Source organism: Orcinus orca, chromosome 2 (genome assembly GCF_937001465.1).
Source record: "Orcinus orca chromosome 2, mOrcOrc1.1, whole genome shotgun sequence".
In the NCBI taxonomy this organism is placed as follows: Eukaryota; Metazoa; Chordata; class Mammalia; order Artiodactyla; family Delphinidae; genus Orcinus; species Orcinus orca.
The window spans coordinates 60,858,726-60,879,444 of record NC_064560.1 but is presented as its reverse complement, the minus strand read 5'-3'; the positions used below and the strand labels follow the sequence as shown (position 1 = coordinate 60,879,444).

Here is a 20,719-nt window from a genome sequence, read left to right as displayed (position 1 = left end):
AATGTCATAATGAATCTTTTTCCATTCATTGTGCTGGGAATTAGGTGGGCCTTTTTTTAATTGATGTATAATATTATATAAGTTACATGTGTACAATATAGTGATTCACAATTTTTAAAGGTTATACTCCATTTATAATTATTATAAAATATTGGCTATATTCCCTGTATTGTGCAATATATCCTTGTAGCTTATTTTATACCTAAGAATTTATATCTCTAATTCCCCTACCCCTCTATTGCCCTTCCCCCCTTCCCTCTCTCCACTGGTAACCACTAGTTTGTTCTCTATATTTGTGTCTGCTTTCTTGTTATTTCACTAGTTTGTTGTATTTTTAGGTTCCACACATAAGTGAGATCACACAGTATTTGTCTTTGTCTGACTTATTTCACTTAGCATCATACCCTCCAACTCCATCCATTTTGCTGCAAATGGCAAAATGTCATTCTTGTTTATGGCTGACTAGTATTCCACTGTGTGTGCGTCACACACAGTGGAATACTAGGTCTCACATCTTCCTTATCCATTCATTTATTGATATGGGTACTTCCATATCTTGGCAATTGTAAATAATGCTGCTATGAACATGGGGGATATGTGTATCTTTTCAAGGTGGGCCTTTCAATCTGCAATTTTGTGTCATTAAGCTCTGGGAAGTTTTGTTTTGTTTTGTTTTGTTTTTAAATTTATTTATTTAGTTTTGGCTGCATTGGGTCTTTGTTGCTGCGGGTTTTCTCTAATTGAGGTGAGCGGGGGCTACTCTTCATTGCGGTGCGCGGACTTCTCATTGCGGTGGCTTCTCTCGTCGCCAAGCACGGGCTCTAGGCGCATGGGCTTCAGTAGTTGTGGCTCACGGGCTCTAGAGCATGGGCTCAGTAGTTGTGGCGCACAGGCTTGGTTGCTCTGCGGCATGTGGGATCTTCCCGGACCAGAGATCGAACCCATGTCCCTTGCATTGGCAGGCGGGTTCTTAACCACAGTGCCACCAGGGAAGTCCTCTGGGAAGTTTTTTTTAATCATTCCTTGATAATTTTCTTTCACTTCCTCTGTTGTTTTTTTCTGGAACTATTATTTGGCTGTTGGACCCTCTGGATTTATCGTCTACTTTTCTTACCTTTCTTCTGTGGTCTCTTTGTTTGTGATTTTGTTTGTTTTCTGGAAATTGTCCTTAAACTTATCTTCCAACTTCTCTCTCAACTTTTTTCCTGCTGCTATGATTTTAATTTTCAAATTTCTTCCTTATGATTAGATTTTCTTTGTTTTTAACATCTTGTTTCTGTTTCATGGGTGCAATACCATTCCCTATGTCTCTGAGGATATTAATCATTCTAAGGCATTTTTCTCTGTCCATCTGTGTTGTCTCTGGGCCCTCCATTCCTTTTTGTTTTGTTTTTTTAATTTATTTATTATTTATTTATTTTTGGCTGTGTTGGGTCTTCGTTGCTGCACTTGGGCTTTCTCTAGTTGCCGCGAGCTGGGGCTATTCTTCATTGCGGTATGCAGGCTTCTCATTGTGGTGGCTTCTCTTGTTGTGGAGCACAGGCTCTAGATGTGCGAGCTTCAGTAGTTGTGGCATGTGGGCTCAGTAGTTGTGGCTCGCAGGCTATAGAGCACAGGCTCAGTAGTTGTGGCGCACGGGCTGAGCTGCTCCGCGGCATGTGGGATCTTCCCGGACCAGGGCTCAAACCCGTGTCCCGTGCATTGGCAGGCAGATTCTTAACCACTGCGCCACCAGGGAAGTCCTCTAGGGTCATCTTTATCCAGTCCCATACTCCCCTTCAACTCAGAGAAGTTATGAGTGACACAATGAAGCATTTCTTTGAAACAAGAACTGATGTCCATCACTGCGTGAAGGGCTCACGCAAAGGGGTAAAGGGGTATATGGTGGGAGAGAATGCAGCAGCTTGGGGTCCTGGCTCCACCACACGCATGGTGTGGCCTTGGACAAGTCCCCTCTTGCCCCTTTGAAAAGAGGAGCTGGATCACAAAATGTTAGATCTAAAAAGGACAGGGAAGTTCATCGGGTGGCCTCATATGTCAGGTAGAAGGCTTTGGGCTGCAGATAACGGAAGGCCCAACTAAAAATAGCTTACACAATGAAACTGTTTTACGCCACCTAACAAGGAGTTCAGATGTTGGGCGGTTATGGGATTACACTCAGGATAGCGAGGACACAGGTTCTGTCCATCTTTCCACTCTGCCGCCCTCAGATGTTGGCAGCTCTCCCTCACGGTGGTCAGGTTGCTGAAACAGCACCAGGCATCCCTTTCTTGCCCAGCCATTCTGTAGGCAGAAAGCAGTCAGGTGTCTCTCTCGTGTCTCTATTTTCAGAGTGAGGAAAACCTTCCCAGAAACCCCTTTCCGCACCATCCCCCAGAGACCCCCTACATCCCATTGACCAGGGGTGTGTCGCGAGCTCATGACTAAACCAATCCCTGACACGGGGAAAGGAGTGACTGCGATTGGCTGGAACCCATCAAGCATCACCCCATGGGCTGGGAAGGGCCTGGGAAGCAGGTGAGAGGAGAACGGCTTCCCAGGCCCTTCACAGTGTGTTGGGGAGGAAACACACCGTGTCTGCCATGGCTCAGCTCCTCCTTTCATAGGTGGGGACTGGAGGGGGAGGGGGACTTTCTCAAATCAGGTCACACAGGAGCTGGTGGCAGTCAGGGGTGAATGCAGTTCTGACTCTTGGGCAGGCTGTTTCATCACAACCTGTTGGTCCTGGCCTAGGTGATCTCGAGTCTGGAACTAAAAATCTGATTTTCTCTGAAAACTTTTCTCTCTAGAGTCACCTTAAGTCCATGGCCAGCCTGGGACATAATTCTCCAGAGTTAACTCAAGCCCTTGATGTTTGGCTCAGTAGGAGGCAGACAGGCTTCCCTGCCTTAATGAGAAGTTGCTATGGCTCGGTACTTAAAAGCTCTGAAGGCAGGCAGAGCAAGATCAGACCCCATCCCTGCCATCCCTGCCTTATCCGCTGTTTGTTGAGCCCAGCGGACTACCCCGGCAGCAGCTGGCAGTAACACCTTCTGCCAGTGAGACTGTTCATAACAGTCACCCCATCAATGATTACATCAATCCATGGCCAGCCAGCAATATACAAACCACTCGAGATATCTCAGGCAAAGCAGTGTTGATGAGAGGAAGTGGCTAAAAGGTGTTGGAAGAGCTGGAGACACAGAAGCATGACAAGGGTGTTTCCAAAGGGATCAGGAAGCTGCCAGGCTCCAGGAGGACACACACCTTGCTGCTGAGCTGCTAGAGGTGCCGCCCCTATGCTCACCGCCAGCTACTGTTGCCACCAACCCAGCTGCAGCCACTGCCGTGATGCTGCCAGAGCCAGACTGGCTTTTCCCTTCCTCCTGCATTCTAACCTCTTCTGTGCCTCCATGGGCTGAACCCAACTAGAAACCAGCTGGTCAGAGGAGTGGGATGGAAAAGAAGGGACGGAGGTCCCGTTAGATCGTATGTGGGACAGAAACACGTGAGATGAAGGTCAACAGCGTGGATCTCAGAGTCAGAGAGGCCTGGGTTGGTGTCTTTATTCTGTGACCTGGAGCAGGTCACCTCCCTGTGTGAGTTTTAGTTTCCTCATCTATAAAATAGGAATGGTAATACTCATCTCAGAGTTCTTGTGAAGGCTCAAAAGGAAATGATCGTAAGGAGCTTCAGAAAAGTGGCCAACAGCTTAGAAGGGGCTAGTTCCTGAACCTACCCTGCTCCTGCCTCTCACTTCAGGGCCTTTGTACTCTGTGCTTTCTCTTACCTCTGCCTGGAATGTTCCTTCCTATATACTTTTTAATGTGATTACTTTGTAGCCCAGATAGGACATTTTTAATTGCAAGAGACCAAAATTTAGACCCAGAGAGGCTTAATCAAAAGCAGAAGTGGTTAAAGCCGAAAAGGCCCAGCATAGTTCGGACTTCAGGTATGGCTTGATCAGGGGTTCAAGCAGTAACATCAACACACATTAACTCTGGATTGGATCACGTGCCTATCTCGAAATCAATTTCTGTGGCTGGGGATGTGGTACATACTAAACATTCCACCCAAATAATTTGAGTTGATACTAGGCGTGACTGTGGTATCCCAGAGGAAAATTAGGTAGCTATAAGGATGAATGGGTGCTGGGCAGGAAAAACAGCTGTCCATTCATATTTCAGCTCAGGGAAAACATCCTGGTGCTCACTCTCCTCTGTTCAAGGTTAAGTCATTTCCCACTGTGCTACACAATCAGAGCTCCTTGGACGTCACAGCATTCATCAGCTTATAATTATACTCTGATGGAGTTGAATGAAGGAGCCTGCCTTCCACCCCAGATTATGAGCTCCATTGATAGGCAGGGGCTATTTGGCCATCACTGTATCGTCAGTATCCAGCCCAGTGCCTACACTTGCTAGACGCTCAACAGAGTCTGTACATGAAGGGATGAATCTGGGACCCCGGTTATTATGAGGCCCAGCCTGCTACTGTGACTTTTTCCAGCTGCACTGCTTCTTAGGCTGGAGTCTTTCCCCTCCAAAGTCTTCTCTCCCCTGCAAGCAGGCTTGGGCACACTTATACAGGACACCCCTCCCGAGAGAAGGGAATGACAGTTTTCCCATGGGACCTGGGAGGCCTGAGACCCAGAACTCAGGGCGGGTGATTCAGGCCATCAGAAGCAACTTGATGAATCAGGAGAGAGGCCAGAGGAAAAAGGAGGGTTACTTTGGATCAAGAGCTTTAAGAGGAGTGATTCATGATCGTTGCGGCTGACATTTAAAAAGCCCCAAATACTTTTGGTGAACAGTGTGCTGCTTTGCATTTTGCCTCCCGTTTATCCTGGGACTGAAGCAGCCCACAGTCGCTCTGGGGTGTATCATATTTCACTTTCTGCTTCTCAACCATCAGTGATGTTTGGCTCCTCAGTTTCCCATGTGTAACTTGCTATCGCCAAAACTTACTTTCTTGGAAGTGCTTGCACAGTAGAGACAGGTTGGGCTTTGGCGTCAGTTAGCGCACAGTGTGCACCCAGCTTCCGCCATCTGCTCTCTGTGTGACCTAGGACAAGTTACTTAACCTCCCTGAGCCTCCATGTTCTCTCCAATAGCGAAAAGATGACCACATCAACCTCTCAGGCCTTTGGGGATATTTAGACGGGGATGCTTCTTTGTAGTGCAAATTCCAGGTTTAACCAAAGCTGTGGCAGGTGGATGGAAGGGGTGGGAAGGAGCATGTACGTCAGGGGAGGGAGGAGAACGGGGAAGCCGCAGGGCTCTGGGGTCTCCCTGCTCTACCCAGGGGTGGGCGTGAGTCTGAGTCCCCAGTAGAAAATCTGTGAACTGACGCTGGAAGGGCTCTTTGCCCAGATATAAACTCTGCCAGACACAGGGCGCAAACAGCATGCCTTCAGGGCCTAGGAGACAAAGTGAGACACTGTGTGTGTGCACACACGCGTGTGTATGAACGTGTAGGGTGACCGGTCGGCCTGGTTTGCCTTGGACTGAGGGTTTCCCAGGGTGCAGGACTTTCAGTGTGAAAACCTGGAGAGGAGAGTCTTGGGCAACCTGAGACGCGGCTGGTGACCCTGTAAGTGTGTCTTTTCCCCGACTTGTGCCTGGAGCCCAGAGGAGCTTCAGCACCCTGAGGACTCCAGGGCCTCAGCTTTCACAGCCTCAGGATTCGGTGCCAGGGCCCAGCTGTTAACATGGTGTGGGGTGCCAGCAAAAGAGAGAGAGTGGGGGGTGATCTCACTGCCTCACCCCAGACCCCCTCAGACACTCCCAGAAGCAACTGGCTGAAACGTTGCAGGAGGCTGGAGGCCTGCCTTAGTAGAGGGGGAGAGAGCCAGCAAAATGTGGGTCATTACCACCATGGTGACCAAGGTGAGGTCTGGGGAAACATGGGTTCCATATAAGGGCCGAGCCAGAACCTGGCACTTAGTGTGATTTTTGTCATTATATTTTCTATTGGGCCATTGATAGTCTAGAGTACTACTTTTTACTTTTAATCTGGTCACTGTAGGGAAACCTTTCATGTTGGTAACTCTTGAATTGATTTCTGAGTATCCTGAGTATAAAGCGACATTACTTGCCATTAATGATCAATTTTATCTCCAGTTCCAATATCTGTGCTCTAATTTCTAAGCCACGTCTCATTGCACTTCTCAGACCATCTAGATAGCATTGGCTAATAGCAGCGCTGGTTGTTGCCTTTCGTTTTATTTCTGAATCCATTAATTATGCTCTAGTCAAGTGCTTCTTGGTCTTGGGGCACTCTTTAGAGTAGACCCGCTGAGTCCCAGCCCTGGGGAGTGTTCTAGTGCTTCACTATTAAATATCTTGAAAGCTCTTAGCTGGAAATAAATATGCTTCATTGTATTAAAGAAGCATCTTCTGTTTTTAAGAGCCTTTGTAAAGGGTGGGTATTGGGTTATTAAAGACCTGCATCAGCTCTCGTTCTAAAAAAACCTCAGTGTCTTCGTCTGTAAAATGGGGGCAGGGGTAGGGGAGCGGGAGGAGCAATAGTAACCACTTCATGGGGCCGTTTCGAGGAATACGTGAGCTCACACACGTGAAGTGCTTGTCACACAGGCTGGCCGGTGTCATCGCTGTCACAGGTCCCATCTCAGGGCTGTCTGGACACACTGCGCCCCTCCTCCAGGCCAGGAGACCCTGTGTTGCTCCCCTGCTCCTGCCCTGAAGGAGGGGCAGCCAACAGCGATCCTGGCCCCCAGAAACCAAGTGCTCTTTACAGGTGGAATTTGGCTGAGAGCCACAGGCTGGGCGGTTGGGAGGCTGGGTGGGTTGGGATGAGCCCCCAGGGAAAGAACAAGAGCCGGAGGACTTCATGGGTCCTGGCTGTGGCCCATCCAGCTGTGTGACCTTGGCGTGTCACTTGACCCCCTGTGACCTGCTTCTTGAGAAGGCCATTCCTGAGGAAACCTGAGGCCGGTCCCACCTACCCGGGAGGTGGAGTGAGGCCAGGGACGGAGCCAGGGCTGGGGCACTGGGTCCAGGGTAGAGGGAGGCATGGACTGTTGTTATTAAATAACAACATGACCTGCAGGGCAGACCCTGTGAATTTCCCCCAAGATACCAGATTCCTCCCCTGCACTGCCCCATGTCTCCCCCTGCACACACCTGGACAGTGCACTTTTCAGAGGAGGAAGGCAGAACTGGTCACAGAATTTGTGGGATCCAGTGCGACATGAAGAGAGCTGAGGTGTCAGGACAGCGAGACGGTCCTAGTGGCATCTGGGTCCCTGTATTCTTCCCTTCCGGTATTCTTGGGAAATGAAGCAGTAAGTACCTACCCTGGCTGAACTAGTGGAGTTGGTCTCTGACATTTACAAACAAATACAGCAGTGTTAGGAATTTGGGACTTTCTCCAGTAGGTGGGAGAGTATATGACCCACTGGTGTGGTGGGAAAGTGTGGATGGAGCCAGGGAGCTGGCACTGGGGGCAGAGCTCCTTGTTGGGAGTGGAGGAGTCTGAGACGGCCGGAGCTAATAAGGTCGTTTTGAGGAAAGGGGTCCACATTAGGTTGTCAATCCTGAGCTCCAGGAGAACCACGAGTACCAAGGTCTGGAGCCAAATAGAGGAGAGAAATGCAGGTGTACGTCTGAATTCTGTAGCAAGAGGACAGCATCTGGGGGCTTCTCTCTACTGTTCTCACCTATAGGAAGTGCTGCTCCCTCCTTACAGTTCTGGCCTAGGGGCGGATCATCCAGTCCCTCCCTTATCTGAGAAAGGCTGGAACATTCAAACACTTTACTAAAGGCTTGGGAGTACAGACAGAAATAAAGATAAGGAGGCCAGGGGCCTGGAGAGGATGATCAACAGAGGCCTTGCATCTGGGGGTGGCTGGATCCCCCTTATCCAGGAGCAGAGGGCATGTCCAAAGAGCTCCCCCTTCTCAGTCCCTCAGCTCAGCCAGGCTCTATGTTTTCATTTCCCCTCATCCCTTCTGGAGCTGCGGTGGGCTGAGGGGTACATAACTTTTTCACCAAGCAATTCAACTTTTAGGAGTCCACCTTACAGAAAAAGATACATTCAAGGATGTTCACGGCAGCCCTGTTTGTGATATCCTAATAGCTGTGTGTGTGTGTGTGTGTGTGTGTGTGTGTGTGTATAATATTTAACATAGAAACAGGTCTGGAAGCATATGGTCCAAACTGTTAACAGTAGTTACCTCTACGGAAGGAAGGGAGTGGGAAGGAAGAGAGACTCTCCTTTGCCTCTGCACACTTTATATACTTCTGCTAAGTTTGATTTTTTTTTTTTACTATTTTTCTAGCATGTATTAATGTGTAAATATAAAATGTGTAATTTTAAAACAATTTAAAAATTACATTGTAGAAACCTAGGGCAGGACAGGAATAAAGACGCAGACGTAGAGAATGGACTTGAGGACACGGAGAGGGGAAAGGGTAAGCTGGGACGAAGTGAGAGGATAGAATTGACATATATACACTACCAAGTGTAAAATAGATAGATACCTGGGGGAAGCAGCCGCATAGCACAGGGAGATCAGCTCGGTGCTTTGTGATCACCTAGAGGGGTGCGATAGGGAGGGTGGGAGGGAGATGCAAGAGGGAGGGGATATGGGGATATATGTATATATACAGCTGATTCACTTTGTTATACAGCAGAAACTAACCAACATTGTAAAGCAATTATACTCCAATAAAGACATTAAAAAATTACATTGTACAAAATTTTGAAAGCTAGAGAAATGAACCTGGTGAAGTCTGATGCCACAGATTTGTAGGGGTATTGAACCTCGGGGTCATTTCATTTCCTCCAGCAGTTGCTGGCAGTCTGTGGGGAGGCCTGGAGGAAGGTGGTGTGGAAAGGACCCAGGAGAAGGTGGGAGCTAAGTTGCAGGCGCTCAGTTATTATTCTAGGCACCTGATGTCAGTTAGCCCATTTAATCCCTGAGAGGTAGATACCCTTAATCCCAGATTTACAGTAGAGGAAAGCAGCTTGGAGAGGGGATGTATGGCAGGGTTGGGGTTCACACCTCAGGGTGCAGGATCTCTCCCACTTGTGGCTGCTTCAAGTCCAGTTCAATGGGGAAGGTGAGGAGATGAGTAGAAAACTGAGTGCCAATAGCAGTCTTTGTACGCTGACTCCTGGGTGGAGGAGGAAATAAAGCCAGGAGGGAGCATCGGTTGTAAAAAGGGTCAGCTTAAGTGTAAGAGGTGTGGAAACGGAGTCGGTTTGGGTTTTAGATAGAATAAAGCTGTGTGGGACCCTGCATCTTCATGTCTCTCATGAACTGGTGAAGCGGCCATGAGGACTGAGGAGTCTCCTGGGAATGGCCTGTGCTAGTGGGTGGGTGGGGGCCCAGGCTGGCCTCTGTCCCTTGGGTGACTTCTTTCCCGGCCCCACTGACCTCATGCCTGAGACCTCAGAGTAAGAACTGCTCGAGGGGACTTCCCTGGCGATCCAGTGGTTGAGACTTCGCCTTCCAGTGCAGGGCTATGTGGGTGGGGTGGGGTGGGGTGCTGGTTGGATCCCTGGTTGGGGAGCTGGGATCCACTTGCCTCCGGCGAAGGAGCCAAAACACAAAACAGGAGCAATATTGTAACAAATACAATAAAGACTTTAAAAATGGTCCACATTAAAAAAAACAAAAACAAAAACCAAAACCAAACTGGGGGCTTCCCAGGTGGTGCAGTGGTTGAGAGTCCGCCTGCCAATGCAGGGGACACGGGTTCGTGCCCCGGTCTGGGAAGATCCCACATGCCGCGGAGTGGCTGTGCCCGTGAGCCATGGCCGCTGAGCCTGCGCGTCCAGAGCCTGTGCTCCGCAACGGGAGAAGCCACAACAGTGAGAGGCCCGCGTACCACAAAAAAAAAAAAAAAAACCACCAAACTGAAGTTGACCTCCAGCTACAATTCTGAGCCTGGTGGGCGTCAAGCACCTCTGCTTGGGGGAATGGATTGGGGGTGGTGGAGGAGTATGTTCTCCTGCGTGCCATGGAACTTCCGGGTACCCACATGGCTGGGGGTGCCTCTCCTGCAGCAGGAGTGGGATGGTTCGTGAGCCCCCTACATACCGCACGGGCTGGGATTCTTCACAGGGAATCAGGAGTCCTGGGTGAGCCAGTGGGTGGCCCATGCCACTGAGGTTTGGGTTAGTTCTGTCATTGTGACCCCTTTTGTGTCCCATGTCACTGAGGTCTGGGGAAACTGGGTAGAGAAGTGTTCAGGGACCTCAAGGTGCAGATTATGGCCAGGGAAGGAGGGGTGGGGTGGAACTGATGTTAGGCAGTTGAAGCTTAGATGGGGGGTGGCAGGGAGAGACTGTGACTTCCTGGAGTGTCCCAGGCTGAGTTCCAGAGTATGGATGAAAGTGAGTGGGCGGTTGTTCCTTGTGACCCCAGAAGTGGGCAGAGGACTCCTACCGTTGCTGTCTGCTCCTGCTTTGTTCTTAGCCTTAGCTTTCTAAGTCTAGAGTCTCCAAATTGCAGAGCTGGAAATCAGTTAACGCTGCTATCCAACAGGTCTCTGGCAACAGAGAGGGCAAGCGTTCAGCTCAGGACAGCAAAGGGCAGCGCAGGAGGCCAGCGAGGCGGGGCTGGGGATAAGGGTCCTCACCCCGAATTAGAGCAGGGCTCAAGGATTTCCAAGGTGAGCCCAGGAAACCGAGGTCCTACCTGCGAAGGGGAGCCCAGAGGGCAGCCTGAAGCCCCTGGAGGAGGCAAGGTCAGTGCCGGGAGTCATCAAGGCCCGGCTTCTCAGTGAGGTGGGGAGGGGAGGACAGAGGGCGTGAGATAGACTTTCAAGCACTCTGACGGTTCAAAGCGTTTTCTTCAGCAATTACTGTTTATTTAGAAGAGTGCAGATTCTGCCTGGAAAAATTACGTTCAAAACCCAGCAAAACAGAGGCAGAAAACACTACAATTGATGGTAAATTTCTTTTTCTGTGTCTTTCAAGACATCTTCTTTGAGCCGCTGGTACTTTTATAAGGCATGGAGGCACACATAAGATTGCTAAATGTGCTTATGCTAAATGTGCTTAAACTTGATAGTGTAAGTCAGGTGCCAGTGGTTTGGGCCCGCTCGGGCTAGTAAAGAGGGCCAATAGCACAAAACTGCCCTCGGGTTACCCGGCCTTTGAGCTCTGCCGCCCTCGGGAAACTGCCCGGTGCGCACCTCCGGCCCGGAATATCCCGGCTCGAGGGGCGCCAGGGCTGTGGACCTTAGGCTCGTCTTGAAGCCCTAGTCACCGCAGGGAACCCGCCTCCCGAGCCCGTCTGGCAGTCTCAGCGCTGCAACAGGGACTCCAGCCTGGAGCACGCGTCCGGGTCTTTACAGTAGCCGGGCTGGAGGCGAGAGCCCTGGCACCTCAGGGTCGTGCCAGGGCCGCGCTAGGAAAGGTGTGGACGGCGGGAGAGGAAAGGGACCCGTCGCGTCGGGGTCTCGGCTGACCGGGAGCCGCAGGGAGGGCGGGAGAAAGGGCGGGTCCGAGGTGGGCTGCTCCGGGGTCCTTGATGGACGCCCAGGAGTGCCACCCTCTAGCTGATCGTGGGAGGAGACCCAGGCACAGAGAGGCTAAGTGATTCGCTCAAAGTCACACAGCGAGCCGCTGGCGATATGTGTGGGATATAGTTCTGCCAACGCGTGTCGCGTCATCACAGGCCGCGCCCGGCACGGCGGACGCCTGGTTCTGCTCCCGCAAGCAAGGAGCCTTTGGGGCCTTGGGCGCCCCGTCCTTTGGTTAAGAGGAGAGTGGGACGGCGTCCCCAGCTTGCCCCTAAATGTAGCTTCTTAGCATCCCAGCATCACAGCCTCCCGGTCGCCTGTGTAGGCGGGGATGGTGCTCCAGGTCTTGGCGCCAGAGGGAACGCACAAGGACTGCGGCCCCCGACAATGACGCCCGGACCCCACCTGCCTGGGACCACCCGAAACAGAGGTCCTTCCACCGGCCTTTTTTAATGGCTCCGAGATAGTGACCGTTATCTCTACTGATGTATTAGTCATGCAGCTGCTAAGTTACAAGCCGGAGCCGGTTTTCGAACCCATTGGTCTGGGTTTTGGTGGCCGCAGGCCCGAGATCAGAGCCCACCGGCCCGGGGTGGCTGTGTGTGGCCTTGGGCAAGTCTTTCTCCCCGCAGCCAGGCAGCACCCGTCCCGTTGTGGCCGCGCCTGCTCAGTGGCGGGAGGGGCCCGGGAGGAGTCGGCGGGCGCCCCAGCTGCTTTGCATTGACGCCAGCACCCGCTGGAGGTCACAGCTGGGGGCTGGGCGCGGCGCGCTGCCGGGAAGACCCGGCCCGGCAAACGGAGCCGGAGCCGCTCCGCCCGCAGCTCCCGGGTGAGCGCCGCCGCTTCAGCGCTTCTCGACGGCACGGCTTCAGATCCGACTGGAGCCGAGGACTCTCCTTCCCTACCCGGGCGGACGCTGCCTCGCCGCCCCGACCGGCTTCCTCCGGCCACTACCCCTCAACGGCGAGAGATCTAGGCTAGCTTTCTCCGCCACCAGCCCTGGGACCAGGAGCATTTATTTATTCGCGGGGCGGCAGGCGGAGCGGCGTGGGTGCCCGAGCCTCGAGAGTCGGCTGCTAAAGCGCCGCGGAGCGGGAACGGGCCGTGAGCGGGCGCAGCAGGGAACTCATCTCCCTCGGGGGTCGTGCCGCCCCACGGCGCGGACTCGCATGCTCTCGCGTCCGTAGAGCTCAAATCTCCTCCCCCGAAATTCCCCGGAAGCGCGGCGCGGCCGAGGCGAGCGCGGCGATGTGAGGGAGGAGGCTAACGGCTCCTGCTTCAGGAAGGGCACGTTCGGAGGGGCGGCCGCGGTGTGCTGCCCGCCCCACCGCCCCCTCCCCACCGGCCCCTCCCCACCGCCGCAGCTGCTGCTCCCGCACCGCGATAAAAGGTGCGGCCGCACTTCCTGGCGCGAGACCGGCGCTTGCCGCCGCCCGCTCAGGCGGCTGCGAGGCGCCGGGCTGGCCGTTTACTGACCGTTTCGCGGCTACCCGCCAGCGTGTCGGCGACGCCTCCTCCAGCATGGGCTGTGCCCAGAGCATTCACGCTTCCGAGAGCCGGGTGGTGTACCACGGCGGCAACGAGGCCGAGGACGCGCCGGGCCCCGCGGCGCCGCTGTTGCAGCCCGGCGGGCCGCGCCTCCCACCCGGCCAGACGACGGCTGCCTCGGCCCGGTCCTGCGGCTCCAGCCTCGTGGAGTCCGAGTCAAGCGTTGGCAGCAGCAACGGCAGCACGGTAAGGGGTGCCGGGCGGGCAGGGGCTTCGAGTCTTTGGTCCGCGGTGAAATTCGGGCTCCGTGGCGCGGCAGCTTTCCCACAGGGACGGGTGGGGCTCCCTCCCGGGCCGCGGTGCCCTGTCGCCCGGCTTTGGATGACTTTGACGGACGCCAGCGGGCCGTCTTGCCAGGGCAGCGACTGGAGGCGGACCAACCCTAGTCCTGGGCACCGTGCTTAGTAGAGTTGTGCTTAAGACGCTTTCCGAGCCGCGGCTTCGGTTCCTGGGACACATCCGACCCGACGTGTGGAACAGGAGGGACCTCTGTGAACTTGACCCAGGCTCTTGAATCCATTACCTCCCAAACAGCGGGTACAGAGGAACACCCCCCCCCCCCCGCCCCAGGATATTATGGAGCGACCCTGAACGTTAAATCAGTGTGAACTTTGTTCCTTTGGTTCTCGTGGTGGAAAGGGAAGGTCGGCTAGCACTGTGAAGCCGGGGTACTGGACCCTACCACCGTGTTGCGTTTTCCCTCTGTCAGCTTTGCACAAGCATGCAGTTGCAGTTTTCCATTTTCTTTGGGACTATTAAAATGTAATCTGGAACATCAGCTTTGCTTCATTGCACATGTATTTGAGGTTCACTTTCATTAGCATGCATGTTGTACCTGAAGCATATGTAATTAGAAAATAGTATCAGAAACGCGATTTTTGAAGCGTTCAGCAGAACAAAGTTAATTTTTTATTAAGCGGTCTTACTGGGACAGTTTGTGACTGTTTTTAAATTGCATGTCTTCTCCAGCGCCTATTGCCTTGCCTATGTTTTGTCAGAGTTTCTGGGCTTAGTCTTTGTTAAGGTTTTCTAAAGGGAAGGTATTTTTCCTTTTTAAAAAAAGGAAAACAATGTTCATGAAGGCAGACTGCAGCAGCTTTCGGGTTCTCTGATTTGAAATGTTAGAGCTGGAATTCACGCGTTTGTTTATGTGTTGTTAAACTAGGGGAAAATATTCCTGTATGAATGGCTGCAGATTGTTGAGGATCATCCCTCTGGTTGCTGCTGTGTTTTAAAAGAGTCATTTGCAAAACTGTCTTGATTTTCTTGCTTATTGAGTACTGCTAGACCTCCCAAATTAGAGGGATAGAAATTGGTTCATTTTCTGTCTTAAATTACTAGCAGTCATCATGCCTTTTCTATAAAAGTGAAAAGTCTTTTTCAGTGTTGCATAACACAGATGAAGTGATTACTCCCCCTGTCTTGCGCTATCTAAAAATTCAAATTCATTCTGATGATCAGATTTGGATTCCTTCTCCTACAGAGTCTTTGTAGAAACCTGTGATAGTTTTAAACTATTAACCTAAGCTGCTCTTAATGTCACTGTAATGCTTGTATGTTAAGCTGCCTAACTGGCTTAAAAAAAAAAAAAAGACGTCACAGGTGAAGTTGAATCTGGAAGCTTTAACAGCTTTCACGTGTTTGACCCAAATCTGATATTGGTTATCTTGCATTAAGTAATATCAAACTTTTAGTCACTAACATAGCTTTTTAAGAAAGAGTCCTGGGTCCTGGGTCCCGAATTCACCCAGGTGTCTTGTAAGCATTTCCAGTGTAGCAGCTTGCTCTTCTGCCATCCACATTGCCTAGAGGTCCCCTGTGTTTCTAAGAGTCTCAAGTATTCTGCCCATTGTCAGACCATTGTCTTGAGTTGGGGTCCAGAAAAATACATTCATCATTACAGTGCTTAATCCACTGGTATGCGTATAGTAGGTGTTAAATAAATGTTTGTTGAGTTTTATTTTTGTTGTTAACTGAAGAAAGTTTTTCAGTCCCTGGAATTGGATTCCATGAAACCTCCAATGTAGGCTTTAAGGTTAGGTTTTTCAGGAGGAGGAGTCAAATTATAAATATCCCCACAACCATAGAAATAATAGTCCCATGCTTGTTATTCATGAACTATATATGTTGATACCACATCTCAGTTACAGATATTTGTAATTAGGCATATCAGTTAATAGGCAGAGGTAAATATCAGCATTCTTTTAGTTCAGTATTTTTTCTTTAAGGAAATGAATCTTTTGAAATTAAGATATTCAATATACTTTGGAAATTTAAAAACCCATGTTTAGGGAAGATAAGTTTTCAGCAGTTTAGCAAAGTCAAATTATTGTATAATGAATTTGAATTCCTTTATATTAACATATCAAGATCCAATTTTAGTTCATTAAAAATATTTTTCTTAAAAATATATTAAGTTAGCTTATTGTTGAGTGAATTCCAGTCAGAAATTCATTGGGGAAGTTTTTGTATTTCTGTAGCATATAGTAAACTCCAGTTCATCAGAATGCTTGGGAGTTGATAATCAATTGCGTTCTCCGATTAATCATCCCCTACACCTGTAGCGTATCCCACATGTGTTCCATGAAGCAATTTGTGGACTGTTAATAAGTATTAAATGAATAAAGTGTCCGTGGTCAAATTAGTTTGGGAATTACTGGCTCAGACTAAGTTTGGCAGATTTCTTTCATACAGGATTTGTCAGAAAGCTTAATTTCCTAAAATGCACTGTGAATCTCCAAGTGGTGTTTAGAGTGTGCAACATTTCCCAAACGTGTTTGATTATGGAGCCCATTTGTTGAGGTATATCTTAGGCCACATGTTAAGACACGATTCCTAACATGAGATACCGATATTCAAAGTACAAGAAATGTACTTAACAGTAAAACTCAATAAACATAATCTGCTTCTTAATGATTCCAAAGGTACTTTAGGATCTTGTAATACATTAGACTGGGTCATCTTTATGAACGTATTTAAGTATTACTAAAAAATACTCTGGCTGTTTATCCATTTCAGGAGTTACAGTCTATGTGGTTACAGATAATGAATGCTGTGTTCAGTTTGAACACTTACAGTTTTGTATCAGGATGCACTCTAAACTGTAACATTTAATATTTTCTTGTCAGTCTTTAGATTTACTCCGTTTTCCCTTTCCTTAGCTAGGACTTTGTGTTGCCCTTGAAAGATTTATGTGAGTATCCGAGGAGACCCTACGCTCACCCTCCCTCCCTTTTTGCGAACACCTAGTGCACTGCTAAAGACGGATGCCCTCCCAGTGTGTCACTGATCAGCTCTGTGAGGGGCAGTCACGTCTGTTTTGTTCCCTTTTGTGTCCCCCCACACATTAGGCCTTCCACAAACACTGGTTGAATTGGAGAATTGTGTGGACTAGACAGCCAGCCCATATAAAGGAGAAATAGAAACCAGTTGTAACTAGAGTGGAGGCTGTAGATTTAGATTTGGTTTTTGGAAGTCTCTGGTACTGCTCTTTCAGAGCATTTGTGCTCAGGGAATAATGTATTTCCACCCTGGTAAGCCCAGTAGATTTCCCTATAGAAATTTAAGGATTAGGGCAGCTGGGTGGGCAGAACACAGCAGGTGACAGATGATGGCGTGGTCACACGCTAACCTCTAACCAGGGGTTACTGCCTTCAGCTCTCAGACCGATTCTCCATTTGTATATCTCTAGTATTTGCTCGTGTCATTTTTTTCCCCCACGTAGTTTTCTCTTATTTTTCACCACCTTCCCCTTCTTCCTAGTCTTCCTCCCTCCTTTTCCCTGGCAGCCCACCATCCTCCACAAAACTGGTGAAATTACCCACCCTAGTCCACCAAAGTTTAGTGGTTTCTTGGTGTTTCCTAGCTATGGAATAAAATTTGTTGCCTGCTCTTGACATACAGCGTGGATTAATCAAATTTTTATATTTTCCTAAAAGAAAGTGAATTTTTCTTTGTGTGTGACCTGAGTGACCCCCACCCCTGCAACTAGGGGTCACCGGCCCTTCGTAGATTATCTGGAGTTACTGAAAGTTTCCCTGTGAAAGTGTGGTTGAGAAAATGAGACCCAACTTTCTGTTCCTGAAATAGTGACTATAATTTTATCTTGAGCTCATGGGCTGTGAGTTCTGTCATCATTGTGTTCTTATGCCTTTTGGTGTATAGAATCTCATTATCTTGCCAGGCCTAGCTATGAAGATAACTGCTTTTAAAATTTTTCTTGAATGCCTATTATATACATAAAGTGCTTTGTATTTTATATATATATATATATATATATTTTTTTTTTTAGTGCTTAATATCATTGCCACCATAACTCTAAGTTTGGTTCTTAAGAGTGATGTTATGAATGTCACAGCTCTATCGGCTCAGACCTGCCCTGGGCTGGCCCTGACCCTATCCTTGCTGAAGCGAGTGTTGGGATGGGACCTGTGGTCCCTTCTGGCACAAATGTTCCCTGTGAAGTGGCTTATGACACTGGTTTTCCCTTGGACGGCTTGCCTGTTTGGATTGAGTTCTTCAGTAAGGGAAGGTTTGTGATGTGAGACCGCAGGGTGAGGCAGACATCTCAGAATAACCTAAAATGCCTTAATGGGCAGAGTATTTTTAAAAATTAACATAAAAAGAAATCAAAGAACAGAGGGAGAAGTTGCTTAGGACATGCGTAAGCCCTTGGTGGTATCCAAAGTCAGTGGCTTCAGCCTGGTTTCTCAACACGGTGGGATGGTAGGAGGCATTGGACTCTGAAGTTCTTGGAGAGTAGACTGTTCATATGAGTAATATCCCCCTTTCCTTGATGCCTCCCACGTGGTAGGCACTGTGCTGGATGCCTTTCAGATATAATCTCATCTCAACCCTGTGAGGTGGCTAGTGTCATTTCCCTTTTGCAGATAAGGCGCCAGAGGTTAGAAACTCACCCAAGGCCGTACATTAAGCTGGGATTCAAAGCCATTGCTCCTGGTGCTTACCTCCTGGCTTGTTGCTCTGAGAACCACCTGTCTCTATTACATCTACCATTCTGTGGCCTTCTGCTAGGCAACAGACATCGCAGGTCCACCTGGGTTTTAAGCAGGCATCCTGAATCTGTGTTATTAAGATTTTGTTAAGTCTTGACTTACTGGGGCAGTTGGTTCCAGCCCTACCTTAAGGTTCCGATGTTTGTGGAAGTCGCAGCCATATTCAGCCCTATCCCAGTTAATTCCTCAAGTAAGGCATTTTGTGAGGCCCTCTGATCTGTCCTCTTCACTCTCTAAAATGAGTTGGCAGGCATCCCTCAGGGGTACTTTTTCCTCTCCCTCGTGCTCAGGCTGCAGGTAGCCTTCCTTAGCCAGGACCTCTGTAGGAGCCAGCCTGGAGTGCAGCCCCTCGCCCCCTTCTTCTGCCCACAGTTCTGCACATACATATCCTCCCAGACTTAGGCCCAGCTGAAGTCTTTCTTGAGGCCCTGGTTATACTTGCACTCTCTTTCCCCTGCTCTTGGGACTTTCTCCTGTAGCCCTTGTGGGCTCGGTTTTCTCTTTCGAGCCTCCGGCTGGATTATAGGCCACTTGAGGGCAAGGACTGTGTCCTAGTTTCATTACGGTTCCCCAAGTGTCTGGCATACTAAGTAAATGTTCGGATAAATACACCAGTCTCTAAGGCTGAAAGGGCTTTTATTCATATTCCACGGGTCTATCTCACCTGTTTAAATTTAACCAAAATTATTGGAGTGTGTTGTTAAATGTTTTAATAAAAAGCCAAAATACCCTGAAGCCAGTGATTCATCTGTGGAGGGATTAGTAAAGCTTTTGCCTCTCATTTTGGCCGTGTCAGGGTTGAGCAGTGTTCCTGGGTCTCGTCCTTCTCTTCTACTTTTGTTCTGCTCTGGTAAGAAGAGTGGTGGAATATCTTGTCAGAGAGCTGTTTTGACAAGTTTTGTGTTGCAGTTTCTTAGCTACAGGCCTCGTATGCAGTTTGCCCATCTATATAGACAGGAAAGATATCACAGATTTCCCCAGACTTTGGGGATGGCCTTAAAGAACTCAGCAAGGGGGGCTTGCCAGTTCTTTTATTCTGTGTGGGTTGGAAGCACACCTTCAGTCTGTTGAGTTCATGCTCATTTACTGTCTGCGTGCCTCTCCCTTTCATGTCCTGCTAGTGTAAGTACAACAGCTGCTTCAGCCTTGTCACTCTGCTCATGGGACAAGCAAAGGGCTGGTGGCACATCAGCAGTTTCCACGTGGTCTTCAAATGTTTGCGGTTGCCGGCAGGTCCCTCGTGAGGTGTGGTTTGAAAGAACGGAGGTGGAGGAGCCGGAGGTGTTTGTTTTTAAGTCCAGCACTGTGAGGTACCGGCTGTGTAATATTTGGCAAGTTCTGATCCTAAGTTTTCTCAAGCATAAAATGAGACTAGAATACCTGGGTTTTGGTGAGGATCACTTAAAATAATCTGTGTGAAAGTGTTTTGTAAACTCCAAAGCACCAGTACATGTAAGGATTGATCTTTTTCTTTCAGTTACCTTTTTCAAAGGCAAACTTCGCTCAAATATATATGCTTCTTTTTGTTTTTTGCTAAATTTTTTAAAAGATTTTTGGTTTTTGATGTGGACCATTTTTAAAGTCTTTATTGAATTTATTGCAACATCGCTTCTGTTTTATGTTTTGGTTTTTGGACCGCGAGGCATGTGGGATCTTAGCTCCCCTACCAGGGATCGAACCCACACCACTTGCTTTGGAAGGCAAAGTCTTAACCACTGGACCACCAGGGAAGTCCCTATCTGCTTATTTTTTAAAGCACATCTCTTCCTTTTTAAAATATATTTTTGTCTTTTCCCTAATTACCTACCACCTAGATTCTGCTGTTAACACTTTCTTTTATTTGCTTTACCACTTCTCTCTATCCCTTTATCCACCCAGAAATCCATTTTACTTTTGGAGTCATTTCCAAGTAAGTTCCACATATCAGTATATGTGACTCCTGAACACTTCAGTATGCATATCACCTAGAATTAAAACTTTACCTTTTTTTTTTTTTGTACAAGTGTGTATGCTCGTGTAATGCAAATCTCTGTCAGGATACAGAATATTACCATCACCCCAGAAAGTTCTCTGTTCCTCTTGCATTCCTAACCCCACCCACTAACAACCACAGGTTTTTTTTTTTTTTAACATCTTTATTGGAGTATAATTGCTTTACAATGGTGTGTTAGTTTCTGCTTTATAACAAAGTGCATCAGTTATACATATACATATGTTCCCATATGTCTTCCGTCTTGTGTCGCCCACCCTCCCTATCCCACCCTTCTAGGTGGTCACAAACCACCTAGCTGATCTCCCTGTGCTATGCGGCTGCTTCCCACTAGCTATCTATTTTACGTTTGGTAGTGTATATATGTCCATGCCACTCTCTCGCTTTGTCACAGCTTACCCTTCCCCCTCCCCATATCCTCAAGTCCATTCTCTAGTAGGTCTGTGTCTTTATGCCTGTCTTACCCCTAGGTTCTTCATGACATTTTTTTTTTCTTAACTTCCATATATATGTGTTAGCATACGGTATTTGTCTTTCTCTTTCTGACTTACTTCACTCTGTATGACAGACTCTAGGTTCATCCACATCTCTACAAATGACCCAATTTCATTTCTTTTTATGGCTGAGTAATATTCCATTGTATATATGTGCCACATCTTCTTTATCCATTCATCCGATGATGGACACTT

At 48.8% G+C, this 20,719-nt stretch overlaps 1 protein-coding gene across 1 annotated transcript in view; it reads left to right on the top strand.

Moving 5' to 3' along the window:
- Nucleotides 1-12,226: 12,226 nt before the first annotated feature.
- The window catches only part of PDE8A (phosphodiesterase 8A), a 137,258-nt gene continuing 128,765 nt past the window's right edge, over nt 12,227-20,719 (top strand). The window contains exon 1 of the mRNA XM_033402924.2: nt 12,227-13,211. Within this exon, the coding sequence (XP_033258815.1) occupies nt 12,999-13,211 (213 nt within the window). The 5' untranslated portion in view covers nt 12,227-12,998. The remainder of the gene's footprint in view (nt 13,212-20,719) is intronic.